Source organism: Bufo bufo, chromosome 1, assembly GCF_905171765.1.
Source record: "Bufo bufo chromosome 1, aBufBuf1.1, whole genome shotgun sequence".
Classification (NCBI taxonomy): Eukaryota; Metazoa; Chordata; class Amphibia; order Anura; family Bufonidae; genus Bufo; species Bufo bufo.
Genome location: NC_053389.1, coordinates 719,861,076 through 719,877,336, shown reverse-complemented (window position 1 = coordinate 719,877,336; position 16,261 = coordinate 719,861,076). Strand labels below are relative to the sequence as shown.

General features: G+C 46.2%; 1 protein-coding gene across 1 annotated transcript in view; it reads right to left on the bottom strand.

Annotated features, from left to right (window-relative positions):
- The window catches only part of MAP2K5 (mitogen-activated protein kinase kinase 5), a 147,753-nt gene that overhangs the window by 31,246 nt on the left and 100,246 nt on the right, over positions 1-16,261 (bottom strand). The window contains exon 17 of the mRNA XM_040414314.1: positions 4,471-4,500. Coding sequence (XP_040270248.1) covers positions 4,471-4,500 — 30 coding nt within the window. The remainder of the gene's footprint in view (positions 1-4,470; positions 4,501-16,261) is intronic.

Sequence of the window (16,261 nt, the reverse complement as noted above, 5' to 3'; positions counted from 1 at the left end):
TGGCGCTGTTATGGGGGATCTGTGGATGGTGCTGTTATCGGGGATCTGTGGATGGCACTGTTATGGGGATCTGTGGATGGCACTGTTATGGGGGATCTGTGGATGGCACTGTTATGGGGATCTGTGGATGGCGCTGTTATGGGGGATCTGTGGATGGCACTGTTATGGGGGATCTGTGGATGGCACTGTTATGGGGGATCTGTGGATGGCGCTGTTATGGGGGATCTGTGGATGGCGCTGTTATGGGGGATATGTGGATGGCACTGTTATGGGGATCTGTGGATGGCACTGTTATGGGGATCTGTGGATGGCACTGTTATGGGGATCTGTGGATGGCACTGTTATGGGGGATCTGTGGATGGCACTGTTATGGGGGATCTGTGGATGGCGCTGTTATGGGGGATCTGTGGATGGCGCTGTTATGGGGGATCTGTGGATGGCACTGTTATGGGGATCTGTGGATGGCACTGTTATGGGGGATCTGTGGATGGCACTGTTATGGGGGATCTGTAGATGGCACTGTTATGGGGGATCTGTGGATGGCACTGTTATGGGGGATCTGTGGATGGCACTGTTATGGGGGATCTGTGGATGGCACTGTTATGGGGGATCTGTGGATGGCACTGTTATGGGGGATCTGTGGATGGTGCTGTTATGGGGGATCTGTGGATGGCACTGTTATGGGGGATCTGTGGATGGCACTGTTATGGGGATCTGTGGATAGCACTGTTATGGGGATCTGTGGATAGCACTGTTATGGGGATCTGTGGATGGTACTGCTATGGGGTGGGATATCTGTGGATGGCATTGTTATGGGGTGGGGGGATCTGAGGATGGCATTGTTATGGGGTGGGGGATCTGTGGATGGTGCTGTTATGGGGGATCTGTGGATGGCATTGTTATGAGGTGGGATATCTGTGGATGGTACTGCTATGGGGTGGGATATCTGTGGATGGCATTGTTATGAGGTCGGGGGATCTGTGGATGGAACTGTTATGGGGGGGATCTGTGGATGACACTGCTATAGGTCATCCACAGATCCCCCTCATAACAGTGTCCCCCAATACACTGGGCCCCGCCGCTCACCGAAGTATTTATAAACGTGAATCCTTATCCTGTTATTAAGTTGGACTAACGCTGCGCTCTCCCATGTTCCCATGTTCCCCTGTATCCCCACAGCACTTACGAACACGCTTCCATAGCAGGCAGAGCGGACGGCACCAGTAACGTCACTCACTGACGTTGCGCGTCTGCTCCGCCTGCTTCATTCATAAAGTGGGCGGAGCAGGCGCTCGACGTCAGTGAGTGACGTTACTGCTGCCGTCCGCTCTGCCTGCTATTGAAGCTTAAGTAAGTGCTATGGGGATACAGGGGAACATGGGAACAGGGGAGAGGGCAGCGTTAGTTCAACTTAATAACAGATAAGGATTCACGTTTATAAATACTTTGGTGAGCGGCGGGGCCCGGTGTAAGAGTACAGTGACTGCACCGGGCCCCGCCCCTAGTTACGGACTCCAGCCCCTCCTCTCTCCCGGCTCATACATAGCAGTGCATCTTTGCCGGGCCGCAAAGATATTCATTGCGGGCCGCATGTTTGACACCCATGATGTAGAGTTACTAACCTGCTCAATGAAGCCATATAGTGATGGAGCTCCTTCTAGGATATGTCTTGAATTTACGAGGATGGTAACATATCAAGGAATTATGGAAATGGCAAAATAATAAGGTTTCCTCTCTCAATATGCAACACATAATGGCATTTTCATGAAGTTTAGTTCAAGGTATTTTGAACTAAGTCAGTGAGAAGGCTTACTACTCACTCACAGGCCTACAAAGATCCAGACTCTGAATTATTTTGTAGTCCTAAAGGTTTTTGGGAAAATAACATTATGGGAACACACAATAGTCATACTATTGTACTAATTATGTTCCCTTGTACCATGCAGACATATTTAAGTTAAACTGATTTTCTATTCTATCATAGGAGCAGAAGACACAAAGGAAAGCCACATCCACCACATGATGAACACAAGTGGTGCCTGACAAACCTCAGTGACTTTTTATGGGGTCTGTTGGATTCTGTCATGGTGTAAGTAATGGCTGCTTCACAGACCAAGATTTGTGAAAAAAGGGGTTCTCTGGATTACAGATATTGATGGTCTATCGTCCAGATAGGTCAGCAATATCAGACTGGATACCAATATCAGATCAGTAGTGGTCTGACACCCGGAACACCCACCGATCAGCTGTTTTGTGCTGCCAGAGTGCTAGAGACCATACAGCCTTCTTCAGTTCATGCTGGATATCTGGGCCAAATCTTGACTGATGGCAACTCATTCTTGCTTAAATCAATGCTTAGAGTTTATAACAATTTCTATGTTTTTGTTTGTCCACCTGCTTTTTGAGAGCTGACCATGTCACTACACAAGCATCTTAGTACGCTATGTAGTGACCAGGCCGGGGTTCTCCAGCTTAGTTCTCCTTCAAGTAATTGGGAACTGAGCTTCAGAATGCCAGCGGCAGCCAAAAATACATCATCAGCGCGGGTGTGGGGTGTTGGATCCCCACCTGAGGGTAGTAAATCAATGTTTGTATCCTGCAGGCATACCTAGAAAATGGGACACCTATCGCAGACAATCAATATATTCCATATTTAATTGCCCACTGCAGGATAATTAGAGAATGACGGTCTATTGTACTGCTGGAGACGAGATAGGCAGGATAACACAACAGATTATGGGAAGGGATGGTGTGCACACACACTCTGGTTCATTTTGCTTTGACGCCAAGAAACATGGCTTTGTGCATCTCCCCCTGACATTTCCTGAAGATACAGGGTTGTGGGGTATTCCATTCAACACCTCCATTCACTGCTGCTAATGCAAAACATAATTATCACTGAAATAAACTATAGGGTTTGAAAAGTACCAAATTACATATCACAGAGAAAAATGACTTTCCATATAAAACTTAACTTTTACTTATTGATATTAAAATACTACCCCATATATATAAAACATATAATAACACACTGTGCCAGATAAATAGGCAAAGCCTTATTTTGGACGTATCCAAGATAGTATAATCCTAAAGGAAAAAGGATGCAACAACTTACAGTTTGGAGACCAAGGGCTTGAATAGCGTATATATAAGAGAGGTGAAGTCAGGACAAGGTGTGGGGGGGGATGGGGGGGGGAAACCCTAATGTAACCCTTGACACTACCCCTGCCTAAAGGCGGAGCACCCGCTCCGAAAGGGGCGACCCCACCTCTCAGTGGCTAAGCCCTCGCTGACTCCTACTGTAACCCCGCCGATGGATATGACAGCTGCTTGTCCGGGGACAAGCAGCTGTCATATCCATCGGCAGGGTTACAGTAGGTGTCAGCGAGGGCTTAGCCACCGAGAGGTTGGGTCGCCCCTTTTAGGGCGAATGCGACAAGCAGCTGTCATATCCATCGGCAGGGTTACAGTAGGTGTCAGCGAGGGCTTAGCCACTGAGAGGTGGGGCGGGTGCTCCGCCTTTAGGCAGGGGTAGTGTCAAGGGTTACATCAGGTTTTCTTTCCCCCTCCCTTGTCCTGACTTCACCTCTCTTATATATACGCTATTCAAGCCCTCGGTCTCCAAACTGTTAGGCTACTTTCACACCTGCGTTCAGGTGTCCGCTCGTGAGCTCCGTTTGAAGGGGCTCACGAGCGGTCCTGAACGCAGCCGTCCAGCCCTGATGCATTCTCAATGGAGGCGGATCCACTGAGAATGCATCCGCCTGCCAGCGTTCAGCCTCCGCTCCGCTCAGCAGGCGGACACCTGAACGCTGCTTGCAGCATTCGGGTGTCCGCCTGGCCGTGCGGAGGCGAGCGGATTCGTCCAGAGTTATAATGGAAGTCAATGGGGACGGATCCGCTTGAAGATGACACCATATGGCTCAATCTTCAAGCGGATCCGTTCCCCATTGACTTTCAATGTAAAGTCTGAACGGATCCGCTCAGGCTACTTTCTGACTTAGAAATTTTTCTAAGTTATAATGCAGACGGATCCGTTCTGAACGGATGCGAACGTCTGCATTATAGGAGCGGATCCGTCTGATGAAACATCAGACGGACCCGATCCGAACGCTAGTGTGAAAGTAGCCTAAGTTGTTGCATCCTTTTTCCTTTAGGATTATACTATCTTGGATACGTCCAAAATAAGGCTTTGCCTATTTATCTGGCAGTGTGTGTTATTACCGGTATATGTTTTATATATATGGGGTAGTATTTTACTATCAATAAGTAAAAGTTAAGTTTTATATGGAATGTCATTTTTCTCTGTGATATGTAATGCAAAACATATAAATCTTATAAACGGTGTAAACAGGACGCAGCATAAGAATAATTATTGAAGACTGCTTACAGGACAAAAAACAAAGACATGTACCGCCAACACTGATGGATATGTATTTTTTATTTTCTGGTGACACAAACGCAACTTACCTGTGGGTACGGGAATCTCCCAAGTGCGAGCTGCAGAAAAATAAGAAAAGATATATAAAATTTACTTCCGAGAGAACTTAGTATGGAGTATTATTAGAGATGGGCAGATCAATTTGTACAAATCGATTTGTCTCATCAAGCTGAGTTCTACACCTGTATCGAGGTGTCCCTGACCCATAGGATGTTCCCCCTGACACAGTCGGACATCTCGGCCAGCCCTGATGTTCTCAAGCTTGCGCTGCTGTACTGAGTAGTGGCGCAAGCGCAGAGGTTCTGCTTCTGCTGCTGGAGCAAGGACTGTGCATGGTCCGCTACAATGATCATCAGTATTAATAAACTGGCATTTGCTTTCCTTCACACATGAATCTACCGTGGATAGGTTGTTTACCATAAAAATCTATATGTTCACACGTAGCAGGTACACTGGAAAATGGTTGAGATTTTAAGAAATCTCATCCACCCCCTGCAAAAAGAAAAAAAATCTGCAATGTAAAGTTATCTGCGGTACGGATTTTGCATCCGCAGCATGTGAATTTATGCTGCAGAGTTCACCCTTTGCAAGGCATAAGGTGAAAGCCGTGGCAAATCTGCAGTTAAATTTCCTTTGCGGAAATGCATTTTATTGCACACTGAACATAATAGATGCGGCCTAAGCAAAAAAAAAAAAAAAAGTTGTTAATAACCTCCCATTTCCCATCTACATCTAGATTCTTCTTAATTATTAGTTCTCCCAAGTCTTAATGGCTGAAGTATTGGGAAGGAGGGTCTGCGGAGAGCATGGTACAAGGTTCAGGCACAGCCTGCAGACATTGCAGTGTATAAAATGTGCTTCAGATTTAATGAAGCCTTTATGGCCTTCTTAATTCTGCCTGTGTGTTTCAGGGAGGGTCACCCAGACAGGAGGGGTATTTTATTGCTGGGCAGAGAGAGCAGGGGAAGAAAGTGATGTGCTCATGAACTGCAAAGGATTTTCTTAATTAAGTACTGACTTAAAGGCTGGAGGCCGAGCACAATGGTAGACTGAGCGGGTTCATCACATAACACATGGGCGCTGGTGGCGTCAGGAAGTCACCGCGTTTGTACGGATAGCCTGCTCCTTGGGAGGAAAGGGGTTAATCATGCTACTTGCCGGGCAGGTAACTCGTGTGGGTGCCTCCCATGGAGCTGCAACAGTTCACCGAGTGAGCGATTACAGGGGCAGCGGTACAGCGACTGTGAATGAGGCCGAGAGAGCAAGTGAAGGAATTACAAATGAATGTAATCTGATGTGTACAGGCTGCAAATGCACAGTGTGTCTGGGGGTTTAGAACAAAGCCTGAACAGCGAGGGGGCAAGGAAGCTCCATGTTTAATGTATAACACTATTAGCTGGCAGCGAGCAGAGGCTCTGACCCCTGTGGAGGGGCACCAGAGCCCGGAACACAGACGGATGGAGGGGACAACGGCCTGACCTGTAGCAGGGCACCGCGTGTGACTAGTGACCGAACATGGGAGCCTGGCGGGTCAGGACAGGATGTAGGACATACAGCAGCCGAAGGGAGGATGCGAGAGGGAAGGAGACTGACAGAACGGAGTGTGACGAGGCTTAGGGGTAGGGAAGGACTGGAGAAAATTATATACCCTCCTTCCGTCGTACTTACAACCATTGACAACCAGTGAGTAGCACTGGTTATCTCATGACAATGGCGCCGCTCAAGAAGTGGAATATATTGGGGTGGACTCACAGGAGAAATCATTTTACACCATGAACACATTCGACAGAAAAAGTGTCATGTCTTAAATGTGCATTTTGATATGTATTTGCCGTGGAACAGCTGCCGATTTTGCAGTTTGCATGAAAGGATGAAATCCCCAACAACTAGATGAAAAGCTGAATCAAAATTCTCAAGGATTTTATTGTACACTTAGTATAAACAATAGGAGGGCACTCAAAGTGTCCGGGACCACCAGAAAACAAATGTCTATTACCACATTTAATATAAAAAGTTAATAACATAAAATAGTAAATACATGAGATAAAATGTAATACCATACAAGCGTGGTATGAATGTGCCCTATTCGGCATAAAACGCCTGGATGGCACCGAGCAAGCAATGCGATGGTACCACACAGGTAATGTAGTAGCCGCTCTTGCAAACTGTGGGCTAGATCCTGGGTAGGTACTCTGGATCCCAATGTAATGTCCTCTGGGAATCTATACTGGTGTTGGTCTATAACTTAGGCCGCACTGCCATAGGTAGCGTAGCGATGTTATATCGATGAGTATAGCCCCATGGGGCAAGGTACGATACCACTCTTCTTTTGCTTGGCAGAAATGGAAAACAGTCTTTGCTTCGCCGACCGGACTCACCGTGGCGTCCCGTGTGGTCTCTAGGTCTGATACGCTGAGGAAAGGGTGTGATCCCTGAAACGCGTCCGGTTCGAGACAGCAAAGTCCTTTTTTTCCTTTAAGTCCCCCTGTCGAGTTCCTGAGGTGCTGATACCAATAGGTAGCCCCCTGGATCTCTATTGACTGGATTTGTGGACAATCGCATGGTCCGGACTTTAGGACCCAACATAGCACTAATCGAGCTGTTCCCTAACGAGCCGCGTGTATCACGTGGTGTGCCGCCAGGTCACGTGGGACGCCGCGTATCAGACCTAGAGACCACACGGGATGCCGAGGTGAGGCCGGGCGGCGAAGCAAAGACTGTATTACATTTTATCTCATGTATGTACTATTTTATGTTATTAACTTTTTATATTAAATGTGGTAATAGACATTTGTTTTCTGGTGGTCCCGGATACTTCGAGTGCCCTCCTATTGTTTATACTTTTTGCATCATTTTCTCTGGATTCAGGTGGTTCCGTGGAGTGAGCACCTGGTCTTTTGGGAGTGTTTGGGGTGAGCCGCTGTTCTATATCCTAAGCTTTTATTGTACACTTGTCCATGGTGTAAAACTGATACCATGTGTGAATTCACCCTTAGGGCTCATGCACACGAACGCGTGCGGCCCGTGCTGCAGACCTCAAATAGCGCCAATAATGCAGACTGCACCGGCCATTTGCGGATACGGACCCATTCACTTGAATGGGTCCGCGAACTGCAATATCCAGTCCCCACTGCTGATTTCTGTGGTGCAGATTCACGGACTGAAATGCTATGGAAGCGCTCCTTAGTGCTTTTGTGTGCTTCCGCTCCGTAGACTCCGTATCTTGTGGATTGCAGACCCATTCATGTAAATGGGTCTGCATCCGTGATACGGAGCGCACGCGGCTGGTGTCAATATATTACGGACCCGCTGTTTGAGAGCTACAATGCGGGCACGGGCCGTATGCGTTCGTGTGCCTAAGCCCTAGGGCAGCAAGAAAACAGTAAACATGGTCAAGCGTAAGGAACTGAGGAACTCTGACAAGGGGAAATTGTATTAGCTAGATGACTGGATTATAGCATTACAGCTGCTTTTGTGTGGTGTTTCTGGCATGCTGTGGTCAATACCTACTAAACGTGGTCCGTGGAAGGACAATCAGTGAACAGGTGACAGGACCATGAGCTGAGCCTGAACCCTGCATTACACTGCCCGATTTTTTACCAGATAAATCACTAACGAGCACTCGCATGAATGCTCGCTAGCGATCATCTGGCAGTGTAATACTGTCGCTGTTAGTGCGATCAACAAGATCGATCATCGGGAAATCCAAATCTTTTGACATGTTTAAAAATTATCGTTTGCAGGCGGAAGATTGTGCTGTCTAACAACAATCTGCCGCCGGCAAACCACTATACAGCATGGGGACAAGCGATGGCATAGTGATCGCTCCTCCTCATGCTGCGGAGGAGATCGCTGCATGTAACAGCAGCGGGCTCCTCCGCTGGCGAGGGAACACTTCCCTCCTGACAATCGTCTGTCACATCGGGCTGTGTAATACAGCCTTAAGACTCATTGATGCATGTGGGTGAAGGCTAACCTAATAATTGGATGAGAATGTTACTGCTGAATGTGACAGAAAGTGGTCAGTACACACAGGGCATCACAGCTTTCTGACCATGGAAGTTAGTGGCCAGGTGTGCGGTCCTAATTTTTTTGCAGCCCCGTTGAAATAAATGGATCCTCAAACATGTGGATCGGGTGCGGAACAAAAATAGGGCCGAAGTAGTATAGCCTGCTATTCTATTCAGTAAAAAATAGAAAATCGACCAATCCATTAGAAGTCCATTAGTCAAGCCAATTTAAAAATAAATGTAAAAAAGTTTCATTTCGTAATACACTGCTTGTCCCAAAAAAAAGTCACCACCTGGATTTAACTAAGCAAATAGCTATGAGCCTCCTATTGGATAATTACTGCATGGGCGATTATCTTTCAGCTGGAAATAAGTTATTTAACCCCAACTGGTACAATGAGTTGCTTCTCATTTCTTAAACAACCACGTCGAAAGACACATCTCGTGGTCATGGAAAAGATGTTAGTCTGTTTGAGAAGAGTCAAATCATTGGCATGCATCAAGCAGAGACAACATCTAAGGTGATTGCAGAAACTACTAAAATTGGGTCAAGAACTGTCCAACGCATTATTAAAAACTAGAAGGATAGTGGGGACCCATCGTATTTGAGGAAGAAATGTGGCGGGGAAATAATCCTGAATGATCGTGATCGGCGATCACATAAACGTTTGGTGAAATCAAATAGAAGAAAAACAAGAGTAGAACTCAGGGCTATGTTTAATAGTAAAAGTAAGAGCATTTCCACACGCACAATGCGAAGGGAACTCAAGGGATTGGGACTGAACAGCTGTGTAGCCGTAAGAAAACCACTAATCAATGAGGAAAACCAGAAAAAAAGGCTTCAATTTGCTAGGGAGCATAAAGATTGGACTCTGGAGCAATGGAAGAAGGTCATGTGGTCTGATGAGTCCAGATTGACCCTGTTCCAGAGTGATGGGCGCATCAGGGTAAGAAGAGAAGCAGATGAAGTGATGCACCCATCATGCCTAGTGCCTACTGTACCAGCCTGTGGGGGCAGTGCTATGATCTGGGGTTGCTGCAGTTGGTCAGGTCTATGTTCAGCAACAGTATGTGCTCCAAGAATGAGGTCAGCGGACTACCTGAACATACTGAATGACCAGGTTATTCCATCAATGGATTTTTTATTCCCTGATGGCACGGGGCATATTCCGAGATGACAATGCCAGGATTCATCGGGCTCAAATTGTGAAAGAGTGGTTCAGGGGGCATGAGACATCATTTTCACACATGGATTGGCCACCACAGAGTCCAGACCTTAACCCCATTGAGAATCTTTGGGATGTGCTGGAGAAGGCTTTGCGCAGCAGTCAGACTCCACCATCATCAATGCAACATCTTGATGAACAATGAATGCAACGCTGGATGGAAATAAATCTTGTGACATTGCAGAAGCTTACAATGCCACAGCGAATGCGTGCCGTAATCAAAGGTAAAGGCGTGTGTGACCGTTTTTATTTTTTGGTGGAGACTAATTTTTTTTTGGACAGGCAGTGTATAAAGGAAACCATCACCTACATTACAGATCCTGTAATAAAAAAGAAGCCGTGTCATGAATGCTGCCATCAGTCCCAAAAAGGTCTCACATTTGCTAAACATGACGAATGTTATCTGCATATGCTTTCAGGAGCCCTAGTTTTACACAATCTGCACATCTTTGTATAGCGAGAATCCAATTCTGAAAACTGCACAATAAAAAACAAATAAACCTGAAATCTAAAAAAAAAAAGTCAATGTAACATCTAATATCAGTTCGGCTGTCTGATGCAGCTTCTGAATAACCTCTTAAAATTGGGAAATCCTTTGCACATAATGTCAGAGCACAGCATATCATTCTCTGTGCATCCAAAGTCTACAGTTCTTGTTTAAAAGCCTTGCTCCGCTCTGCCCACCCCGCTGGACGGAGACCAGCTCCCATTCACACTGTAACCTAACGGAGCCGCTATAATTGCCTTATTTATCTTATGGCTCACACACAAGCTGCATTGGCTGCCTGAGTTTGATGCATGGAAGTCCCAGTCGGGCCTGAGTGAACCTTCGCTTACACTTCACAGACGTCCTGCAGCCCCCCGCTCCATGTCCCTGCGCAGCCGCTGGATAAATCATCTCAGAGTTTTACTCCAGCAAAGTTTGTCTGCGGCTCGAGCGCCAGCTTCTGAGTCGCTGGAGCACAGGGCCATAACATTCGCTAATTATGGAAGTTCTGGTCAGTGAGTGATGGATAGCCCTCCTCAAGGCAGCCACAGCGTTCTCAGCGTTGGTGACAGAAGAGGAGGGGGGATATTCTGCAAGCAACTATTAATTCACAGCCAGAGGTGCTGCCAGTTAATTGTGCACCTAAATTGCCCCCAAAATCAACACCTAGTGAGGTCAGCGAGTGTCACCGAGCCCCCTGGCCCCTGAGTGGCTGGCTGCACTGTGCTTAGTATTGTACATCACAAGGATAACGTGCAATAGTCTTATTCACTGCCTTACCATACTTTAATTAAGATGTAAATGTCCTAATTTAACACTTGGCTGATTAAATACAACTTAGAGAAACCAGCGACTCTTTACTGGGCGAATATTTACTGGGTAAGAAACAAGTAGAACCATTCAGAGCAAATGGCGATTTAGTAACCATTAAAGGTACCTGCCCGGGATGTGGATTGTTTTCTGCACAGATTGCCATACAGTGTAGTATATTTTACCAGCAAAGTGAATGGGATTTGTCAAACCTCATGTACGCGGTGCGTATTTTGTATGCACGGAAATAGACCTACCAGGCGAATTTTAACATTTCCAGCAGGCCAATTGTTTGTGCGGCTCCGCAGCTGATGCACCGCACTTTCCCCATAGACTTCAATGGGGTTTTCAAAATACAAGGGATATGATAAATATATAACTTTCCCCATAGACTTCAATGGGGTTTTCAAAATACAAGGGATATGATAAATATATAACTTTCCCCATAGACTTCAATGGGGTTTTCAAAATACAAGGGATATGATAAATATATACAAAGTATTACTCACCTGGAAAATCCCCCACCTCTCTGGTGCTACCTCCGCTCTAGCTGTCAAGCAGGGATGACATTGCGACCACCTGCACATGACCACTGCAACCATGTCCAGTGATTGACTGCAGTGGTCAGAAAGTCATCAATTCAGGCCATGTAAAAAGATCAGTGGAAGGTTTTTCCAGGCAAGTATCATTTATTTTGTTATTTTATCACCTTCCCTCTCTTTTCCAGGATTTTGAAATGCCTGGAAAGCTCCTTTCAAGGGGTTGTCCGTCTTCTTTATTTTTTTTATTTGCACCTCACCCAGCTGTGCCACTGGAAAAATCTATGCCCGCCTAGTCCCCACCATTTCGGCTCTTTACTGGTTTTCTAATCCCCATCTGTTAACTTCTGCATGGGCGGGGTGACATGCAGCACTGCAGTAAATCACTGGCCTCAGTAGTAACATGCCTCATGACCTGGCAAAGATGTGAAACTTGGGGAAAAGTCACTGCTGAGGCCAACCATTGGCTGCAGTGGTACGCGTGACCTTGTCCATGTAGAAACAGACAGGGACTGAAAAACCAGTGAGGGGAGCCAGGAAACAAACGGAATGGCGGGGAGTAGGGGAGTACGGATTTGTTAACAAGCACAGTTGGCTGGGATGAAAACAGAAACAGTGTAAAAAGCTATGGTGGTGACTACCTTCTGGGTTATTCCTGTCCACTCATTGCCAGGTCTCTCCCTATATATAGAAGTAAAGTGAGACCTGTCAATGAAGCACAGTCTATCAGTATTTTATGCTGCCTAGGATTCAAATCCCATTCTTTAGAAAATTCTTTAAAGGGGTTGTCCAAGTATACTGGTGACCTATCCCCAGGATAACTCATCAATATTTAATCACTGGGGTCCGACACCCCTGCCAATCAGCTGTTTGAAGAGGCTGCGGTGCTCCAATGAGTTGGACCCGCACCAGTAACAACAAGGATAAGTCATCAGTTTTAAACAGTCACACAACCCCTTTAAATGTGAAAGTTTATAATGGAGGGTGTGGGGGACAGAAGACCCAAGATCAGCCCATTTTGGAACATTTTGGAATGTGAACTGCAACTTTTTCCATGTTTATGGACAAAACATACGGTAGGTTGATCCGGCACTCGATAAAAACAGGGTACTTTATTTGCTCAGAAGAAATGAAAAAAAAATATTAAAAACACTCCAGCTTAGGGTACTTTTACACTTGCGGCAGAGTGATCCGGCAAGCAGTTCCGTTGCCGATCTGGCAAAACGTATGCCAACTGATGGCATTTGTAAGACTGATCAGGATCCTGATCAGTCTGAAAAATGCCTGATCAGTCTTACAAATGCATAGAAATGCCGGATCCGTCTTTCCGGTGTCATCTGGAAAAACGGATCCGGCATTTATTTTTTTCACCTTTTTTCCGGTCTGCGCATGCGAAGGATGGATCCTGCATTCTGGTATTTTGAATGACGGATCCGGCACTAATACATTCCTATGGAAAAAAATGCAGGATCCGGCATTCAGGCAAGTGTTCAGTTTTTTGGGCCGGAGATAAAACCGTAGCATGCTGTGGTTTTATCTTTTGCCTGATCAGTCAAAAAGACTGAACTGAAGACATCCTGATGCATCCTGAACGGATTTCTCTCCATTTAGAATGCATGAAGTTAAAACTGATCAGTTCTTTTCCGGTATTGAGCCCCTAGGACGGAACTCTATGCTGGAAAAGAAAAATGCTAGTGTGAAAGTACCCTTACATGTTTCGGGCATATGCCCTTACTCATAGCATAAGGCCTCTTTCACACTTGCGTTGTCCGGATCCGGCGTGTACTCCACTTGCCGGAATTACACGTCGGATCCGGAAAAACGCAAGTGAACTGAAAGCATTTGAAGACGCATCCGTCTTCAAAATGCGTTCAGTGTTACTATGGCAGCCAGGATGCTATTAAAGTCCTGGTTGCCATAGTAGTAGTGGGGAGCGAGGAGCGGTATACTTACAGTCCGTGCGGCTCCCGGGGCGCTCCAGAATGACGTCAGAGCGCCCCATGCGCATGGATGACGTGCCATGTGATCACGTCATCCATGCGCCTGGGGCGCCCCTGATGTCACTCTGGAGCGACCCGGGGAGCCGCACGGACGGTAAGTATACTGCTCCCCCGCTCCCCACTACATTACCATGGCTGCCAGGACTTTAGCGTCCCGGCAGCCATGGTAACCATTCAGAAAAAGCTAAACGTCGGATCCGGCAATGCGCCGAAACGACGTTTAGCTTAAGGCCGGATCCGGATCAATACCTTTCAATGGGCATTCATTCCGGATCCGGCCTTGCGGCAAGTGTTCCGGATTTTTGGCCGGAGCAAAAAGCGCAGCATGCTGCGGTATTTTCTCCGGCCAAAAAACGTTCCGTTCCGGAACTGAAGACATCCTGATGCATCCTGAACGGATTTCACTCCATTCAGAATGCATGGGGATAATCCTGATCAGGATTCTTCCGGCATAGAGCCCCGACGACGGAACTCTATGCCGGAAGACAAGAACGCAAGTGTGAAAGAGCCCTAACAAGTATAAAATAATAAAAGTATATATACCATGTTTCCCTATAATTTTACTCCAGTGTTAACAAAGTACACCTACGGAGGCAATTTTTTTTTTAGCATTGCATTTTACTAATTTTTGGGTACATTTTTTTTTGCAATTCCTCTTTATTAAAAATATTGAGCCATTCTGTCACAGAGGGTTAATTGTTTGTCTAACTGTGTGAATGCACTTTTTACTTTCACTTTGTGCGGTCATCTAATAACCCTTTACTAAGAGGTCGTAAACACTTATTTAAGCCACATTCTTATCAGTAAGATAAGAACTGAGATATAATGAGCATTTATAAGGTCAGAGAACAAAGATAAGGAGCCCGTCAGATTAAATAGCTGGCTGACGGAGCAGAGAGAAAATTTAGATCCCTCTATTAGAGCATCTCAACCCTGTACAGAAAATGGGGCTCCATATTTGCAATAAAGACCTATTTAAAAAAAGAATTTTTTAGCTCAAAATGAGTATAATGCAATAATAAAAAAATTGCCCCCAAAAGGTGTATATAGCCTTTAAGAACAGACCGGAGGAAGGATTATAGGCAGCATCAGGAGCAGGATTACTGACAGTGATGGCCAGTTTGCAGTGTTCGCCGAGGAACACATGCGATCTGCCATCTTTATTCCCAAGTCCGGCGATGCAGAGGTAAGTCCTTACCTGTGCCTGCGCTGTGAGCCGCTCTGAAACACATGCGGTCACCGGGAGCAGGCAGTTCCGAGAACAGCCCGATGAAGGCCCCTGGAGGCGGTTCTCAGAACTGCCTGCTCCCGGTGACCGCATGTGTTTCAGAGCAGCTCTCGGTGCAGGCACAGGTAAGGACCTCTGCATCGCCGGACTTGTGAGTCAAGATGGCAGATCGCATGTGTTCGCCGGCGAACACTGCGAACTGACCATCACTGATTACTGAGACTAACTTGCATTTAATATAATCGTTAAAAAAAATAAAAAAATACCCATAAAGTTAATTAAGTATTCTACGTCAAAATTAGGATCCATTCACACGTCCGTAGTATATTGCAGATCGGCAATACACCCGGCCGGCACCCCCATAGAACTGCCTATTCTTGTCTGCAATTGTGGACAAGAATAGGACATGTTCAATTTTTTTCCGGAGCTGCGGACCAGAAGATCAGGGCCGAGATCCGGAAATGCGGATGCGGAGAGCACATAGTGTGATCTCCGCATCCATTCCTGCCCCATTAAGAATGAATAGGTCCGCACCCGTTCCAGATATTGCGGAACGGATGCGGACCCATTCCACAGACGTGTGAATGGACCCCAAGTCTGAGAAGCTTTACTAGCCAGCCATAATGGTCGTCATCCAGCTTTACTAGAAACAGAACCGAGAAGCAGCTTAAAAATAGTCCTCAATGGACTTTGACTGATTTAGAGATCTTCTCAGATTAATGCTACTTCTACTAGTGGATAAAACACATTGAATTGAAAAGATCATCGCCAACAGGCGTTCATGGTAACACTCTTTAGCGATGATCGGGCGGTGTAAATGCACCGCCGATTACCCGATGAACGAGTGAAACACTCATTCATCAGGTAATTGGATCGTTATTGCAGCACAAAAATGCTCATTTCCTGGTGGCAGATTGTGCTGTGTAAGGCTACTTTCACACACGCGTTTTGGCTTTCCGTTTGTGAGATCCGTTTAAGGCTCTCACAAGCGGTTCAAAACGGATCAGTTTGCATTCTAATGCATTATGAATGGAAAAGGATCCGCTCAGAATGCATCAGTTTGCATCAGTTCAGTCTCCATTCCGCTTTGGAGACGGACACCAAAACGCTGCTTGCAGTGTTTTGGTGTCTGTCTGATGAAACTGAGCCAAACGGATCCATCCTGGCACACAATGTAAGTCAATGGGGACGGATACGTTTTCACTGACACAATCGAAAACGGATACGTCCTCCATTGACTTTCAATGGTGTTCAAGACAGATCCGTCTTGGCTATGTTAAAGATAATACAAACGGATCCGTTCTGAACGGATGCAGATGGTTGTATTATCTGAACAGATCTGTCCATGACGGATCCACACAAAACGCTAATGTGAAAGTAGCCTAAACCTGATCTCTTGCCGGGTAACAAGAGGTCTGTATGGGGAAGAGTGATGGCATTAGCACCGGTCCCCATCGCTAGCGACCAGCAGATTGTCAGGAAGGAACGCTTCCTTCCTGACAATCTGCTTGCACATTGCC